This window comes from Balearica regulorum, chromosome 1, assembly GCF_011004875.1.
Source record: "Balearica regulorum gibbericeps isolate bBalReg1 chromosome 1, bBalReg1.pri, whole genome shotgun sequence".
NCBI classification, from domain to species: Eukaryota; Metazoa; Chordata; class Aves; order Gruiformes; family Gruidae; genus Balearica; species Balearica regulorum.
The window spans coordinates 81,865,183-81,884,212 of record NC_046184.1 but is presented as its reverse complement, the minus strand read 5'-3'; the positions used below and the strand labels follow the sequence as shown (position 1 = coordinate 81,884,212).

General features: G+C 39.4%; 1 protein-coding gene across 1 annotated transcript in view; it reads right to left on the bottom strand.

Annotated features, from left to right (window-relative positions):
* Nucleotides 1-19,030, bottom strand: part of VWF (von Willebrand factor) — a 145,977-nt gene that overhangs the window by 59,298 nt on the left and 67,649 nt on the right. The window contains 8 exon segments of the mRNA XM_075761402.1: nt 6,905-7,048; nt 9,278-9,397; nt 10,165-11,504; nt 14,373-14,508; nt 15,665-15,823; nt 16,403-16,559; nt 16,909-17,028; nt 18,628-18,768. Of these exon segments, the coding sequence (XP_075617517.1) occupies nt 6,905-7,048; nt 9,278-9,397; nt 10,165-11,504; nt 14,373-14,508; nt 15,665-15,823; nt 16,403-16,559; nt 16,909-17,028; nt 18,628-18,768 (2,317 nt within the window).

Sequence of the window (19,030 nt, the reverse complement as noted above, 5' to 3'; positions counted from 1 at the left end):
ATTTTATGCACAAAATGAAAACACTGTAGAGTTTCTGTTTAGTGGAAACCTCGAAATTTTGAATGTTTTTCTACTTGCAACAAAACATATTTTAAAACATCATTATTAGTTGGGTGATGGCGATTCCATTTCACAAACTACTATTCCTAACTGGAAAAATTAACTAACGCCAGGTATTAACTCATGTCCTATAAAGCTGTTTCACAACCATTGCTACAATGGTTTTGTTGCCCTGTAGTTACTCTATGTATCTGTAGAGGTAGATGTTAGATGCAGAATGGCATGTTAGCTATAAATAACTAAGGGATAAAACAAAATACAGAAAATTAATATGACTATATTCCAATCCCTGAGATTGCTCCAGGATGGTTGCTGTGCCAGAAAATTGACTCATTTCCATTTTGTCCTATAAGTAATTACTAAAAAAGTATTTTACATTTTAACTTTCAAATAGGTTACTTTAAACTTTTGCACAGTAAGAATCACAAACAATTTTTCATTCATTTGCGAAAAGTACTTGGAAAGTCTGTGTTTGTCTGTCTTTAATGACTCTCTGATTTTTGTGTGGTTGGTGGGGTCACCAGCTGCTCCAGCTCCATTTTTCTTTCTCCCATTAATTCTGAAAATTTTCAGAAACTTCCATCCATATCTGTAAACTGGAAAATCCATTATTTTTATAATTTCTAATAAAGAAATCAAGTTCCATTGTAATAGAACCAGGGACTATTTCAAAGTCCCCAAAAAACAGTCACTCAATTTAATGCATGCAAAATTTGGTTTAGTGTACTAAAAACTCTTTGGATTTCTCCCCATATTTTGAAGCCAGCTCTAGAGAAAAGAGCCAGGTGTCTGAAGACATGATCAAATGCACACTTCTGTCCTGCTAGAGGGATTCAGAAAGTCACCATCCCAAGCTGGAAACTGTCACTTCTCAGCTGTTTTTCTCTACATCTCACCAGAGAGGATAATAACACTCCTCAGGGGCCATAATAAAAAATATCGACTGCTAATAAGCCAACCAACTTGAACATTTTCTTACTGCTAGACTGCAACATAACAGTATCTCCCATCTTCATAGCAATAAAGGAAATTTAAAATGTTTACACTGAAAAGAAATAACATCAAGCAGAAGGCTATTTTAAGACTGGAAGAAGAGTGCAGAGCATCTTGGACATGATTAAACCAGCTTTAAAATGGCTAGGTCTGAACCACACAGGCTTCAGCCTTTATGAGACCACTTTGGGTCTTGTACACCCCTGCAGTGGCTGACATCTGGGCCAGCTGTAGCTGCTGGCACTGCTACAGCTTGCTCTGACATATCTACATACATGCAAATGTATTTCTGGCTGCGTTAGTGCCATAGCAAGCTGCTGGCAGAAGGAAGGGTCTGCTGCCCCAGATGCACCAGCTGGGCATGCCCTCCCAGTCCCCTGCAGTCAACACTGCAGCCCATGCAACTCATCATGTTTGGAAGATAACCATTAAAAAAAAAAAAACCTCAAAAAAACCCCACCACCAATGTTTTCACCCACTTTGGCCCTTTACCCAGCTCACTGAAGGCCCAATGCATGCCCCTTCCCACAGAAGGAAGGCAGTGCAAGTGTGCAGCAGTATGCTGTCAGGGGCTGGGGCCAGACCCTTCTGTAGCAGCTAGATCTTAAATCTGTTTAGCTGTACAGGACCACACCATCAGCTATTTATTTCAGTGATGGACCCTAGAGAAAGTCCAAATGCTAATATAAAATACCTAAAATCCTGCTCCATAAAACAACAAGACTTTTTTTTTTCTTTAAAGAAAATCTGACAGTGGTTAAAACATCATTTGCTAGCATTGACAAGGGGTATCATATAAGCCCCAGTGAAGTGAATGGGATGTTTGCTATGGGCTTTAAGGGTTAAACGTTTTGAAGGATATTCTCTGTGTCTGCATGTGACCCTCAGCCTGAACTAGCAGCCAACATGTTCCCGCATACTGAACATAGGAGTAAGTTATGTTAGTCTCATGTATTATTGTTACAAATGGTTTATGTTTCTCACATATGCAATGTGCTATCAAAAAAAAAAGGGGGGGGGGGGCAAGAAATGGGCTTTGGAAGCAGAATGACTTCTATATTCACATGTATTTTAGGCATTAAACATACAACCATGAGAAATCAAGGTGCAAGTATCAGAGCAAAAAGCCATCATTGCATACAGCAGAATAACAGATCTGAGAGCAGCATGACACACAATTAAAAAAATCCCAAAGGCAGTGGACGTGATGGAGAATGCATATCTGGTCATCCTACACCCTCTTGTCCTATGGCCTCCTACCACGTCACATTTATGCTAGTCTTGACAGGCATAATGGCCACAATTTATTTTCACACATGTGCACGCACACACGCCCCCTTCCCAAATTTGACCATTTAAACATTTACCTGGATAACTGAACAAAAAGCCTAGCTTGCATGATTACTGAGCCCCAGCAGCTTTTCAGCTCAGTCAGGCAGGTGTGATTGTTAGTCATTGGGCATGTCCACGGAAAAAGTACAAAAAAATAGAAAGAAAAAACAAAACCACATTGATCTATATAGGCCACTTTAGAAAGGGCAGGTCAGTCATCCCAAAGGCTGCCACCAGAGCACAGCACCTTCTTCCCATCTTTCAGTGCTGTTACTCTCCTGACTACAATATAAAGTACAAAAGAAAAGTCATGTTTGGAATATTAAAGGAAAAACAGCATAAGATATCCTACAAAAATGCAGAAAAAAATGGAGAAGGGATGGCACCGCTACATAATCTCTCAGCTAAGACTATGAACATTTGATGCCGAAATTCTAATTCAGAAAAGGCTTTCTAAGAACCTTTTTCTGGTCACCTTCAACCAGACTATTCAATAAGGGCTATTTAGCTGGATACTTTTTTTTTTTAAATCATCTGATGCACATTCAAGCCAGAGTCACATTTGAAGTAATAATTCAGAACGGTTTGTATAGAGGTTCCTGCGAGGACTGAAACCTGATTAAATGGACATAAACAAGCTGTAAGGACAAAAGACAATCTGTTGAGTAGGGTTGGAGGTGTTTACTGAGAGTCTACAGGGAATTACACTAGATTCTTCCTTATTGAATAATTTCATTAACGATTTGGATAAAGGAGGAAAAATGTGTAAAAAGACATGCTAATCTGAATCACAGATACTAGATTGGGAGCAATTATGAACATCATGGAACTAACTGAAAGAGCACAAGGTGCCCTAGAAACGTTTGAAATACATCCAAGAAATAAATAAAAAAAAAATATTCATCCCAGGATAAGCCAATCTGGAGGAAAATAAACCAACACACAGACATTTAATGGTTAGGTGAGTACCCTCAGGGAAAGCAGAAACTGCTTAAAAGCAACCTTTCAATTATTTTCTTTAATTTTGTCTGAAATGAGGAATAAAATGTAAAGCCCCCATGAGGGTCTGTGGAGTTGTGACAGGCAGGGGATTCCAGCTAGGCGGAGGTTCCTGCCCGGAACTTGTGAATCTGTGCCTTAAGTGGCCTCAGTGGTTTTGCTAACACTTCTGCAACATCTCGACCAAAAAAGAAAAAGTATTACAAGAGGTCTTAATCACCCACAAGTAGCGAAAGCTGCCTGGGAAAGAAGAAAAAAATAAATAAATAAAAAAATTTTAAAAAGGCTCCTCAGCACCTGACAAGGTAGAGAAAAAGCCACTGGCTACGAAGCCTGTGGATAGTCCATACTGCATCGGATTTAACCAAGGATTTGTCTAATCAGAAATAACCCTCCATGACAAAAATCCTGAAGCTGGTATTTATATCTTAATTTAAGATCTTGACTACACATTGAATTGTTGGGTTTTTTTAATAGAATCATAGAATGGTTTGGGTTGGAAAGGACCTTAAAGACCATCTAGTTCCAAGCCCCCTGCCATGGGCAGGGACACCCTCCAAGTAGACCAGGTTGCCCAAAGCCCCATCCAAATGCAAATCCTTCATTTCTGTTACCAGCAAGGGGTTGTGATGCCCCTGGGTTCCACCAGGACCAAATTCAATTCACAAACCTTTAAAGAATTGAACTAAAAAAACCCCACAAAAATAACTTGCTAGGACAATGAAGTAAAATAGCTCAGGGAAGAGACTAGTAGGTACCCAAAGCTGGCTTCAGGAAGGTGGTGACAGCACCAATTAGGAAACAGGGGAGCAAGCAAGGACAACCTCTGTCTTTCAGTGAATGGAAGTACTTAGATCAGGGCAGCTGCTGGCGAAACCATGGCCTTAGGCAGGTGATGGGGGCTGATTTTGAACATAGATGCATAGACCGCATCACTCAGACATCTCAATGAAGAAAAGTGCTATGGTGGGCTTTTGGTTCCTAAACCACAGGGGAATTTCATACCATTTATATCATCTTAATCAAGACAGGCAAAGCTCAATGCTGCTATTCAAGTATGTTAATAACTATAGAAAGTTTCAGTTAAAATATTTCAGATTTTTTTCCTAAATTGGGGGGGGGGGGGGGGGGCAGGGGGGAGAAAAAACCGCAACATTTATTTCCTTAACAATGCTTTTAATACAGATAAGCCATATAGAGATCACGCTTCCTCCAAATTTTGAGTCTGAGGCAGGAAGTGGACATGGAAAACATCAGCCTAAATGAGCTTTTAGGAAAGGTATAAGCAATGAAAATCATGGTTTTAAAAATCATTAAGTGATAATTACTGCAGTGACTGCTCACTGTGCTCCCTACGACACTTCTAAATACCCATGAATGCTGAACAGAGGCATGTTTATGTGATCTCAGTTCTCTTGCATAGATCACTTAGTGGAATGAAGGCTTATACAATTAGCTCCTGCTTGCCGTCAGTTTTCGTTTTTTTCAGTTATTTCTTAGGTGAAATGGTACACAATTTCATTACGTCTGAATATTGCCACAGCTTCTTCTCAATAGGTTACCCGAGCCAAAATTTCCATGATGCTATCTTTTTGCATAAGCATGTGAAAGCTTTGTAGTATAGGCTGCTCTTTTTTGTTCTGCCTATCCCCTCAAATACTCAGTAGTTTTTCATTATTTCTTACTAATAAAATGCATCTCTCTCCTGGAGTTTGCTTATAGTTAAATGAAACAGAAAAGGGAACACTTTCTGCAGTATGACTTTTGCAGTGATTGCAACAGAGCCTATCGTTGCTCTCTGCAAATATAGCTTTTTTGACTGAAATGGGATGATTTGGATCAGCAAAGATTGCATAAGGATTACACAGGATCGTGTTTCTATCATAGGGAAGCCAGCACAAATGAGAAGAAACAGTGCTGATCTGATAGTAACAGTATTTTTGATAGCTAAATCCTGATCAAGTCCTCTGTAGGCTAGAAAAGATTTCCAAAGCTGCCTAGGGAAGTGCAACATCCAGACAGAGCCATCTACACTGCTTAAGCAGCCTCTGCATTTCCAGAGGCCCAAACACAGACAGAATGACATGCATGACCATGCGTTTCCCATGGATGCCGAGTCGCCTACAGAGTCAGCCGAATTCACACACATTACAAGGTGCAGGACAGGACCACAGTGACTTATTTTCATTACTTCATTTGGGAGGAACTACTTCTACTCTATTCCATTTTGGTTCATTATACCGCATCCCTCATTGTGGTCTCTGAGCATTTTCCAATGAGACATAAACAAATCACTAACGAGTGTGTCATGTGGCTGCCTCTCCCCTTTCATTTCCCAAAGGCCATGTTTTCTCTGTTTATCCTGCAGTTCAGTGTGGCTTACTATACACATTACATGGAAGGCTTCACGAAACTTATCTATTTGTACGTAACAATTTATCCCACAACGAGCCTATAGAAGTCTCATCAGCCATCTGGTATTTTTATTTCTCCAGGCTGAGAAAGCAATCATGGCTAATCCTCCTGCGAACTATGGAAGTCAAGTTTTATTTCTCACTTTTCTGTACCAATAACTCTTTACGGTCTGAAGTAGGCCAAAGACCCTAAAAATCCATGTACTCCTCAGCTCTTATAGGACCCTAATGCTAGGCGGCTGCCAGAGCAAATGTGGTTCCAGTCCAGAAGAACAAAATTCTCAGGGTATCTGGTGAAAGATCAGATATGCTGTAGGAGAATCATTTTTTGCTGAACCCTACAACTGATACATGTGTGTGCACTGATTTTCCACAGACCCAGCGGGAAATCTGCGATATGTTTTAGCACATGAAAATTGAAGTGGACATGTTTTTCAGGATGCAGATTTCTGGAACAGAAGATGATGTTTCACAAGTAACTCTTCAGCTAAGGTGCCGCGTTAGGCAATCCTTTCTCTCTGGCACCATCCCCAGTCTTGTGCCAGCCCACGTCCTTGTGGAACCAGCACAGCAACTTGGACAAGGGAACTGAACCACCCAGAATATAACTACTGTTTCACTAAGATATTTTTCAACCAGATGGGTTACACTGGCTCAGCACGGAATAACAAACATCTGGCAAGGGCAGCTATTGAAGTCAGCATAAGCAGTTTTGCTGCTAAATGTCTAATCAACTAATCGATGCTGAAAGGTTAATGATCAAAGTCTTTACTTCTTAATTATGTTTTGCTTGCTTGAAAGATAACGAATGCCAATCCTGAGAATTACTTCAAGGCTGAAAACAGTTTTCTTCTTGCCAAAATACATTAAGATAAACCTTAATTTGAGTAACCTAAAGATACATTTTAATAGAGAAAATTGAACCTTTACCAAGAAATGTACATATAGTAAAGATATGAGTGAAATAAAAAAAACTTCAGAGTCCTACTGCAGAACACTGCCACAACAATCCTGACATATATTTGTGATTGAGGCTAGGCTATATTTAGCATTTCTGGGGTTTTTTCCCCTCTTGTTTAAACATCAACATTCACATAATCACTCACCTAGTCTGGTAGGACCTTGCTCCCTTTGTTGAATTGAGTGCACCATCTCTACAAGCTTTTCAGTCTCTTGAGGCACATTCCATGAAATTTCTAGATTATTGTCCCTGGCATACTGGAGAACTGACACATGAATTGAAGTATTATCTGAAGCAGAAAGCAGAAAAACAAATTTTAAGCAATGCATACAAATGTCCTAAAGTAAAGCTAAGGATACATTATGGTTGTGTTTTACATTAAGCACAACTAGACAGCAATTTTCCATCAGAGTGTGAAAGCTGCATTTTCAATCAAAACATCAAAAATTAACTATTCCCAGGTGAAAAAAATATGCAAGTACTGCTGGAAACAGTTGCTTTTCTGTCAGGAATCAGCAGGCAGTATTCTACCTCAGATCAAATTGACCATGATTGGAGAATTTCACTTTATTAATCTCCAAATATCAGCCCTTTTCCATTTTAAAATTGTCTAAACATCACTTTTTTTACGTGCACATTGTTTCGCAAGAGCAGTAGTTTGATGACCCATTTGTCTGATGGGCCAAGCTCCCCGGATGGCCACATTTCATGCAAATTTCCCTCTGTCATTCATCACTTGAGTAACATGCATCAGGCTGCAGCATGGGATATACTGCACCCAGGGAGCATGACCTGCAAGAGGGAATAAAGAGAAATTCAAAGTTCTGCTATTCTCTGACATCCTGCTTCTGTTATACATTATGTAGGAAGTGTGAATAAAACTATTAACAGAGGGTTGATATAGATAGTTAATAAATATCAGACCTGAAGAACTGAACTGGGCAATACATTGTTTATAATGATCGGCTGTACCTCTCTTCATGGACTTAGAAGGACTTTTACTGTATATTGAAGATACTTACGTATATAGTATATTATTCTTTATCAATGCTTTGTAAAACATTTATGAATGAAGTTAATAATAATTGTGATTTCATGTACCCAAATGTTGCAGCCCTATATTGATCTGAATATTGTCTGCTCATTACACTTTACAATTTTTTCACAGTTGTCTTAAAAATTTTAAAATCAAGGCCGTAGTGAGGAGTCATTTCATAGCTACGTTATTAGTATCCTGTTGTTAATGATGTAACATTTGCTATTACAGGCTTCAAAGATAAGGAAAAAAAATTGTTGTTTTATAGTTTAGTTTGTGTTTATTTCACTTGGCTTGCTTCTCTATATCTTGCACATACACAATTTTGAGAAACAGACTGTCTTCCATGTAGGATCTCTAAAAAAAAAATCTAAGTTATTCTAGACATACAGAAATGCTATACTTTTCCTCTATGAGCTCTCTAATGAGTACAAGTGCTGGTAATGACCCCTTTTGGAAGCACAGCTACAATTCAAACATGTCAACACCCAGCGGCAAAACATCAGCAGCAAGAGCAGTTGCTCCATGGAAATGTTTGGATGCTGAATTGAAAAAGTACAATTCTGATCAAAAATCCAGGTTTGTTAAAACAAGTGCTACCAAGAAAACGCAGGATCTTGTGCAGCCCCTGTCATGCAGGTGGACTTGGTGCAAGTGCACACAATATCCTGATTTAATACGTGCCACATGGTCCCTTCATGTAGATGCAGAACATGCAGCATTCCATCAAGACAGCTGCACTGATACTATCTGTGCTGAATGACCTAGAGGTGTACCCCCCATCAGTACATACTCCGCAAGCTCAGTGGGTCTAGCACTCCCAAAAAGTGTCTGTCATCCAACACGAGTCAGGAAATAAATCTTTAAAAGTCAGTTCCAGCACCCTCGGTTAGCCAAAAAGGGCTGGTGAGAACTGGAAATGTCCCTTCCAAAGACTGAAACCTTGCAGTCGGACCAAACTTGAACCAAAAACCTTCTGAATTTTCCATTCTTACTTGAATCGGAATTGAACTTGAACTATTACTTTCAAGTCTGTTGAACCTAATCCAGAACTGAACCAAAACCAGACAGGTATTTTTGCTTTTCTGACACAGAATAACAGTTCAGCTAAATCTCCATCCTGTGACAGGGACCTCTTGGCCTGTTTGGTACATACACTTCTTATGCCCAGTACTGTGAAAAGGGAAGCACTCATCAGAGCTGCTGTCCATGATATTCATCATCACACAGTTCCCTGAATCGAACATCAAACCTTTATTCATCTGAACCAGAACAGCTTGGTTTGGGAAGGAAACTGAACTGCATCCAAACCAAAAGCTTTACTAGGCTGATTTCCCTCATATAAAAAAATTTTTGAGGGATTGGAATGAGTCATTTAAAAATAAAAATTTAAAAAATCTATACTGAGAAAGTGTTTTGTCCTGTATAAGCAAAAGAATACAAAATGTCTTTATGTCTTTGAGTTAAAGGACAGATACATACTGATCTCAGCACTTCTAATAAATGCCCGTACAAAATTTTTCATTTCCTCAAACTCTGATGCTCCAATATTGGAACTTCCATCCAGAAGAAACATAACATCCATTGGTTTGTTACACAACTCTGAGGAGGAAAAAAAACAAACAAATTTTAAAAAGGGTTATTTATACATGATAACCAGAAGTAGCATCTGCTAATCTATTGGTAGGAGCAGAAAGGAGCATTTTGGGAAAACAAAGCAGGATAGTGATCAGTTGAAACTATAAGTGATGTCCCTTTAATGAAAATCTTGAGATTTATATTCAGTGGGATACATAGGTATTTCAATTCCTGCTTTTCTACTAATGCTATTTTACTCTCAGGGGACTAAAACAGAAATAGCAGAAAACAAAAAAAAACCAAAACCAAACCAAACCAAGAACAAAATCTGAAAAAGAAACAAAACACAAAATACACCCCCCACCCCCCAACCCCCCCCCCCCAAAAAAAAACACCAATCAAAACCAAAACCAAACCCTCCACAAAAACAATGAAGTCTCTTCAGGAAAGAGGAAGTCTAATCTTAACTTGCTTGAGGCAGGCAGATAAGAATAACTTTTTCTCTTCTGTCACCCTCCAGCCTATCTGAAAGCTACTGTGCTATACTGACAAATGGAGCCAAGGACTTCTGAGCCTACAGAAGGGTGGCTGCAGCTCTGTGCTCGGTACTGCTGACCTGGGGCAGCATCCTCAGGGTCCAGTGAAAATACATGGTCTTTCCTTGGCATTTGGACAAGAAGACACCAAATGAGACATGGGAACCCTCTTGAAGTTTCAGTGATGTGAGGGGGAAATGGAAGAGACAGGAGAGAGGAAGGAGGAAATTATACAGAAAATACATCCAACTTTACCTGGAATTTCTGTCCAACGTTTATGAGAACAGCATGACTGCAGGACTAATTCAGGTGCTTCTTCAATAAGAGCAGTATAACTATGCAAAATTATTGGGTTATTAGGCTGACTGATCTTTCTGAGCTCTTGGATATTTGCATTGGGGGTTATGCCTATGGGAATAACATTTATGCTCCCCGGAGGTCGTGTGATGACATCAGTGGAAGGGCTGGATGACACCATATATACCAAGTGAGGAACATCTTGCCTGCCCCCATTCACTGGTGTAAATGTGTGTTTGGAAATATAATCAATGGCATTCCCAGTGTTGGTAGCCTTTCCTCCTTGGTAGGGTATGCTCCTCACCTTCTCAATAATATTTTCCTTTGACTGTATTTCCCTAAAGGAATATTCCAGAGTGACAGTCTCTGAATACTGCATGACCGTAACATGAATATCTTCCCGTCCTATGTTCATTGCTGTGATCACCTTCTCAAGGAACTTCTTCATGATATTGAAATTTTCCTCCCCTACATTGTCAGATCCTTCCACAATAAAAGCAATATCCAGCCTTTTGCGGGTAGGCTTTTCTGAAAAGGATGGTGGTGCTGGGTGACTCCAAGGGGGAATTAAGACACTGGACATTGTTGGAGTGGACGTAGTTTGTAACAGAGAACTTTCTTCAGGTCCAAGATCACACAGATGATCAATGAGGAGATCCCTATTATCCATTAGCTCTAACACGTTATTCATTAGGAAGGCTCTATTATCTGGTGACTGCTTTTCAATGAACCTGATTTGCTCCACATTAACATATGGCCCAATCCCCACAGGTATTACTGCGATTTTTTTATTCTTCAAAGCTGTGAGGATGCTGCGGAATTTTCCTGGAGACTTGCTTGCTATAAAAAGCACTTCAATTCTGGCAGCATTGGTCCTTTCTGCTTTTCCAAAGACGTGAAACACAGTGTATTTAAGGACTTCAGGGGCGGATGCTACTTCATCACCTGTGTATTTTATGCTTTGGACAATTTTTCTCATCTGGGATTGTGTTTTGATATCTTTAAGGCCAAGATAGATTGTGGGGCCAGCCCTATACACCAGAATTGACACTCGGATTTTCTTTTGGGAGATGTGGAGTTTCTTCATCATGCCAGTTATGAAAGTCTTCAGCTGTTCAAAGTCTTCCTCTGACAGTTTATTGGAGCCATCAATTAGGAAAGCCAAGTCCATCATCTTGCTGCATGAGTATTCACTGGGTGGTAGTTCAATGTCCTCCTCTGGAGCAGGTGTCGTTGGCGTTAGGGTGTCCTCCACTGGTTCACAGGCTACGCAGGTTAAGTTCTTCTCTTCACACACACTACAAAAATCACCAAATTTAACTGTAAAAAAATCAATGCTTATAACAACTCATGACCCACATATAATAAAAGAACATCCATACAGAAACAGTTAAATATCTCAAAACCAAACATTATGTGAGTGATTTTTTCTCCTCCCCATTTCCCTACAACTCCCCACAAGATATTTTACAGCTCAATCCTGTATGTTCATGCATTGTTGTTTACATCCAGGAAACATATGACAAACTATAACATGCTTGTCAGAGGAAACTCTCCTTGTAACAACCTTTGGCAGAATGTGCAAAAACTGTGTCTGGAAACTAGACAGAAACCCACTGAGCTTGAACAATACAGCTACCTACAAGCCACTGGTGGACTGAACTGGCCAATCTGGTTTGCTTCACAAGGAAGAAAAACATAAGGCAAACTAGAGGCAGCTAACAAAGTAAAATGCCAGAGTAGGACAGATGCTTTTAGCTCTGATATAACTTAGCAGACTGTATGAGGAGGCTAGGTTTACCTAAGCTTTAATCTTAGTGAAAACAACAACCAACCATTTTTCTGCCTCTAAAGTGCATTATTTTCCTTCTCTTTATCCTGACTTTATTCGGTTTTGAACACAGCTTTAGCACATTAAATAAAAAAGGAGGACAAATGTGTCTCCTTTGTTATCTTCCTCTTTTTTACCACATTCTCTATTTCAGTCCCTTTTCTTACATCAAATAATGTATTTAATCTATAGCTGTTTTCTCCTTTTTAGTCCTGTTTGTCTTCCCTTGACATTTTCACTCACCTCCATTAGTCATTTCTCTTCCCCTTTCCATCTCAGCTCCCATTTTTCTTTTCCTCCCCATCTCTGCCTTTTCCACTATTCATCCTTCCATGCTCCTAGGAGATTTTTCATCTCTGTCACCCTCCACTATTTAGGAACTTGTTTATAATTCATCTCTTTCCATCTTTAGCAAGGCTTTAACACTTCTGCCCTGCTAACTCCTGGTTGTGTGATTCTCTTCACTTATCAGAGCAAAGAACATGACTGTACTAACACACAGGATGGTACAGGCACAACCAATGTATTTTCCTTGTCTTACTAGACAGTCCAAGAAACAGAATAGGAAAAGTTTATGAAAGAGGAAGGACCAAAACATGCTTGTTTTCACTGCCAGAGAAAACCCAGGATGTACAAACTAAACAAGTCAATAGTGGAAGAAGGTGCCATTTTCCAGGAAAAGATTTCACTTTACATGTGGCATCTTAGTTTAAATTCTCCCAGTGCTACGTTCTTGTCAAGCTGCTTTTAGTGTCTTCCTAATTGAAGAATGCACAGCTACTTTTGGCATTAATGTATAGCAACAGAAGATTTATTATTTTAATCCTAGTATGAACAAGTCTCTTCTACTTTCCAATTTCCTTTGGATATTTGCTATAAAATTCATTTTTGTGCAATATTTTCTATTGTTTGTACAGATGGTGTAGGCATCTAAATTAGGTGACAGCTATGCAAAAGGATGTTTCCCTAGTGAGGTAAGTTTTCCTAATGTTCTGAAATCTTTTGTGAGCAGTGGCCAGTGTATCAACATTGAAGATAAATTATTATTATGGATTACAAAAATTAGGGAACAGAGACTCATTTATGAAGACTTTTTTTTTGACCTTTTGATGGAATTCAAGGCTCTTTGTGTATACTATTAAAAAATATTTAATTGATTCGCCTAACAATTTTGTGTCTTGGGTTTATAGCACAGACACGCGCTAGCCCTGGCAAAAGGCCAGGAATTCAAAATTCCTACCCATTCAGAGCTCCTGTAAGGTTCAGAGAGTTTGGAGCTAAGGTGTTAGTCTCAACTAATAGCTGCTGCAGTTTTACAACTCAATTTCTATGAAATATGGTCAAATTACAAGATGGAAAACTCTCTTGCATTCACAGTGTTATAGGTGACTAGTGAAAGTATCCATCAAGGGTCTAGACATCCAGAGAATGCCAAATGTTCAAATACAACAGGCCGTGGTGTAATAGGCCACTGGGCAGTATACAGAATGAAAAATCAATCTCTGCCACATTGCAACTAACAGTCCTCATCCTACATAGTGCACAGCATTGTGTACCCTTCCATTAATTTCATCATATTTGGAAATGCATGCATGGAGGATCAGGCCACAGGATATCATCTTCAAATCTTGGGGAAATTGGTTTTCCAAAAATAGTACACAATTCCAACTGCTAATAATCTCAGTGAGTTCTAGACTGAGCGCACATTCAGATCTTGCACTGTAGGTAGAATTTTTTAGTACTGGCAGAATGCAAGAGTCTGATGGCTTCTTGATGTTGAATCACACCTTACACAAAAAGAAGAGGATCGTATGAAGCCAGTGCAGCCACCTACACATGGGGAAAGGACTTTTTAGAAAGGAATTTATGAATTTCACTTGTTTAAATTCACTGACATCCTATAATCCCAACCATCACTGAAAAACCAGTTTCAGATTGTATGTGAAGGGATATTGACATAAAAGATGGTTTCCAAGCTTCATCTTCAGTGGCATATTTAAGTTAAGACTTAAAAACTTATTGATGTGGATGTGCTTCATCTCTCTCCCTTCATCCTACTCAACAGGCATCCTATTTCACTGCATAGAATCATAGAATGGTTTGGGTTGGAAGGGACTTTAAATATCATCTAGTCCAACTCCTCTGCCACGGGCAGGGACATCCTCCATTAGACCAGGTTGCCCAAAGCCCCATACAACCTGGCCTTGAACACTTCCAGGGAGGGGGCATCCACAACTTTTCTGGGCAACCCGTTCCAGTGTCTCATCACCTGCACAGTGAAAAATGTTTTCCTCAAATTAATCTAAATCTACCCTCTTTTAGTTTAAAGTCATACCAAGATTGACAGCGCTGTGGATCATCTCTGTTCAAAACTATTCTCCTTCCATGCGGGATCTTGCCATCTGCAACTGCACACACGGGACAGTCTTCTGGACTGACACAATCCAGGGACAGTTCATCAAGTATTTTCCCTGTTCAAAATAGCACAATAGTATATAGAAGCCAAATTTCATGAACTGCAAAACTAATCATTACATTTACCCTGCTACAAAAAAAAATGACAAGTCTTCTCAGTTGGGCTCCAAAGTTCTGAATACTCTGCCTGTGTTATGGCCACTGTCAGTTCAACACTGAGAAGTATTTCTTTCCTCCATAACCACTTTTATTTAGATATTGGAAGTACTTAACCCAATGTGTAACCTGCAACAGCCAGTATCATACAGAAGGTGAATCTATCTTTAGAACAAAGTATTCAAGATGACAGGAGAAAATGGCATTTTTCTATTTTACATGTATATTATTGATTTCTCCCAGTATCCCCTATCTCACTCTGATCAGAGATATCAGGACCCAGAATAGCTGGTTTTGGTCTTAAAATACCTATTTTTTTTGCCTTCGTGTCTTCTCGCTCTGCCCTTAGGAGATATTTAGTCATCTGAGTTTTCACTCTCCTTTTGGATCTTGCTAATCTTTCACTCCTTCCCTTTCTGTTTTTCTTTCCCTCCCCATGTTTCCCATATTTTATCCTTTCCACATCCTAAGAGATAGTTGATGGGATCAGTTAAACTGAAAAGCTCAGGCTCACAGGAGGATGCCTGCTGGGCACTCTCAGGAGCACCAGAGCCTTGGAAGTAGTAAGCAAGTCAAGACAATGGATTTCCCCTGCTGCAGTAGTTGCTCTGAAGGACAGCGTTTTGTGAGTGTCCAGCACAAATTCATACCCTACTTTAACCACATCGTCAACAACCTCTGTTGCTACACAGCCCCTATTCTTCCTATCTTCCTTTCTTATCACCCCGTTCCCATCCTCTCTCGTTCTTGCTGGCAGTATTTAATTCTCCTTTTCTAGGCACCACATCATGCCCTCCACACACTGCGCTCTTTTCACAAATTCAAAGCAGGATGTCTAACCACCTGCATCCTTATGCAGTAAGAAATTGTGGTGAAAACACTTCAGTAAGCCTGTTAAGAAATTACTGCTACATCTAAGTCTTTTGACTATAAGACCACTTCTCATATGGTAGAAACACTTAGCGGAGGAAAAAAAGACTCTACAGCAATATCTACAAGTATCAGCAGCAGAGCAGAAAAAGGTAAATAACCGTTTAAAGCAAAAGATGGAATTACCTGCAGGACAGTGTACATGGCATCCTTCCACACACTGCAGAGGGCACTCCAAAGGCTGTGGGTGCTGGCACGTTACAGGACAAGCAGGTCCACAGCTATTGTATCGCCATTCACATTGATAATCTAATTCTTTTTTATTCAGATCTTCACAGCTTTGTGCTACAGAGCGAAAGAATTGGAGGCAAAAAAAAAAAAAACAAACCAGAGTGTATTCACCATGTCTCTCAGAACTATGACACCAAACTTGATACAAAGTAGACCACATACACATAGAAAAAGAGAGATTTCCATATTTAAATATTTATTTTATTTTTACTACAACCAGGGCAGGCCACTTCTTTCCACTTAATTTTTTTTTTTTTTTCACATAATGGAATACTTGCTCTAGATTAGAGATATTTGGTTTTGATAAAAACAATTGCCAAAAATGATCTTTAAACTTTTTAATTAAAAAAAAAGAAAATTTACAAAAAACATTTCTTTCTCTATATTTATTTGTACTATGGATTGTTATATCCCCTTATTGAGGGAATGGTTTTTCCAGGTATGGCTCTGAACATAAATAGAAAAGGGAGAGGAAATGTTACTGTGAGCTGCTAGCCCAGGCCCATTAAAGTGGACTTCTCCGGACATCAGTGACAACAGAGCTGGGTAAGAACAGTCTATCTGAGCCAACAAGTTACTGATTACAAGCTTGAACCTTTTCACCCAATTCTTCCTCATCTACCCTGTACTTACGGCACAGAGCTGGTGATCTCCAGTGGACTGCTACACCTTTTTGTGCACAGACATGTGCATACGCTGCTATAGCATCACAGAAGCAAGCACAGTCCCCAATAGATTCACAAGCACAAGTGTCATACATGCAAATATCTATGTAGGGCTCAGGATTCACCTACAAAAGAGAAATATAGGGTACACTCACTGATTGCCCTCATCTTCTTCTAGACACATTTAACGTACAGATGGTTTGCCTGCTCCATTCACCAAGAGTTGAGGTGCCACATAAATCAGTGCAGGTCTTCAAGCAGAAGTTATTCTATAGCTTTCTACTAGGGGTGTCCTGCATTTTCCCATGAAGCATCAGCTACAGGACAGGGTCAGAGATGAGAACGCCAGTTTGTCAGCCTCCTCCAAGGCCTGTGTGCTGCCAGCACAACCATACTTTTTCCCTCAGCTGTAATCAGTGTCAGCACTGATTCATGCAGAATTGAAGAATGTGAAACATATGACACAATACTCACAAGTTTTTTGCATTCTTCAAAAAGATCCCCAGACAAAATGCTGCATGATGTTTCTACCATCACCTGCTTCACTACGTTTCCATCACACAGTGGAGACATCGAGGTCTGTTCCTGGTTGGGCTTAATATTGTAGGAGACAAGCACAGATTGCATTAGTCTTGCCTTCAGGACCTCAGGACTCTTCAAATTGAAGTAAGAGACTCACTAGCACTAGACATTTTTCATGACAAAGGAAATTGTCAGGACAAATCCTGCCACGGCGCAATGCAGAGTAGAGCAGGTCACCTCCTATGTTTTCTCCAGCTCTTACTTGTACACTGCAGTTTTAACATATATATTTTGATGACAGAAAGTCCCACTGTACCAAACATCCATCCTGAAAAATGATCACTCACAGCTCTGCAGAAGGCCCATGAGACTCGCAAATACGATCAGTCCTCAGCAGACAATACCCACGGCCACTGCTCAGTAGTCTCTCCCCCTCCCATTTAATTTATCTAAGAACAAGGAGCACTAGCATTGACATGGCATTTATTATGGAGACAGTCTGCAGGTTCTGTCCTGTGCCTATTACACTGAAATGAGGAGACGCTCCTTCTTAGTCATACCCTGCGGTCTTGCTCCTTAATACTGCAACTTCTTCTGTGCTCCAACCAAGTCATATCTAAAAAGTGACATTCAGTAAGGTAATACTGTGTCTGTCACATTTGCTCATAATTTGTCAAACAAACCCAAAAGATTTCATGTGATCAAAAATAAATGCATCATTTCCTTTTCTGATAATTTAAATGTTTTAAGGAAAGATCTAAAAAAGGCCCTTTTTTTTTTCCTCTCTGAAAATTTAGATGAAATTTCAGGAGAAAGTTTTCAGCCTTAAAAGCATCATCTGAATGAAATGCTTTATTTTACAAATGTCAAAACAAGTTGACTCCAAGTTGTTTTCTCTCACTTTTTGATTTGGAAATACTTTTTGACCATAATTATTTGCCAGGTTAAGACAAATTTATTATTCAATTTCATTCTTTCAAAACTCTGTATTTGGAAAAGAGGTGGTATACTCTCTTGTGTAGCATAGCTAGTACCCCGTGAAATCACCTAATGTCCGGCACCAGGACATAGACAACACTTTCAGATAGCAGATAGCCTCCTCAAAATTCAGCAGCAGTGACAGCATGGCAATAAGGTCTTACATCCCCTTCTGCATCTTGCTTTTTCTGCTCAAGCCTCTCCAATCTGAAAATAATAACTGAATGCTCTTTAAAAAAAGATCAAGAAGCATATAGAAAGAAATTAATCTCTGCATTCAGTTGTTCATAAATGGACAAACTAAGATTTGGGATATAGAAGTTTGGATAGGGAAATAAGAAATTTTTATCTGAACTCCCCCTGTCTGAAAATTACAGCTGTTTTTTTTAGATTAAGCTCTAAAATGAGATTTCCAGTTATACCTGGATTTCAAGCATCTGGGCTGGAAAACTCTATGAACAGCCTCTACCATATAGATTGGCTATTTTAACATTCAACTGAAGCCAGGCAGCTCAGAGGCCTTAAATAAGTTAATTGATCTTTTATCAGATTTCAAGAAATAATATTATTTGGCAAAAATATGGGGGGAAGGAGTTCATTTCTATTTATTTTTATCCTTTCAAACATCTTTGCCTGCTCTTGAGCGATACTGTAACCCGTATTAACCAGTTTTCACAGTTCATTTCCAATCACCTTTTCAACATCAGCACAGTATGGATTAACTTTCCAAGAATTCCCAAAGTCAACTGGATCTACTTCAAGATGTTCATTGCTGCTGGTCAAATCATTGTTTTGGATTCCATCAAAATTTCCACACAGACCACACACTTGATCCTTGCAGGGAAAGAAACACAAAATACATAAATCTTACATCTGTAGACTGGCTTAGGGTTTTGTTAAGAAGTCTTTTTAGCCTAGTGCTTTAATGGCATGAGGCTTAAAAACTGAATTATCCCTGGTCTTGCCAACTTCACTAAAATAGACATAGTCTCTCACAGAGAAAGTTTAGCTCCTATTCCTATTCTGCTTTGCTGAGAGTAGGACCAGTCTGTCTCCAAGGACTCTAGGAAGCAAGACAAAAACTCTGATCAGAGGT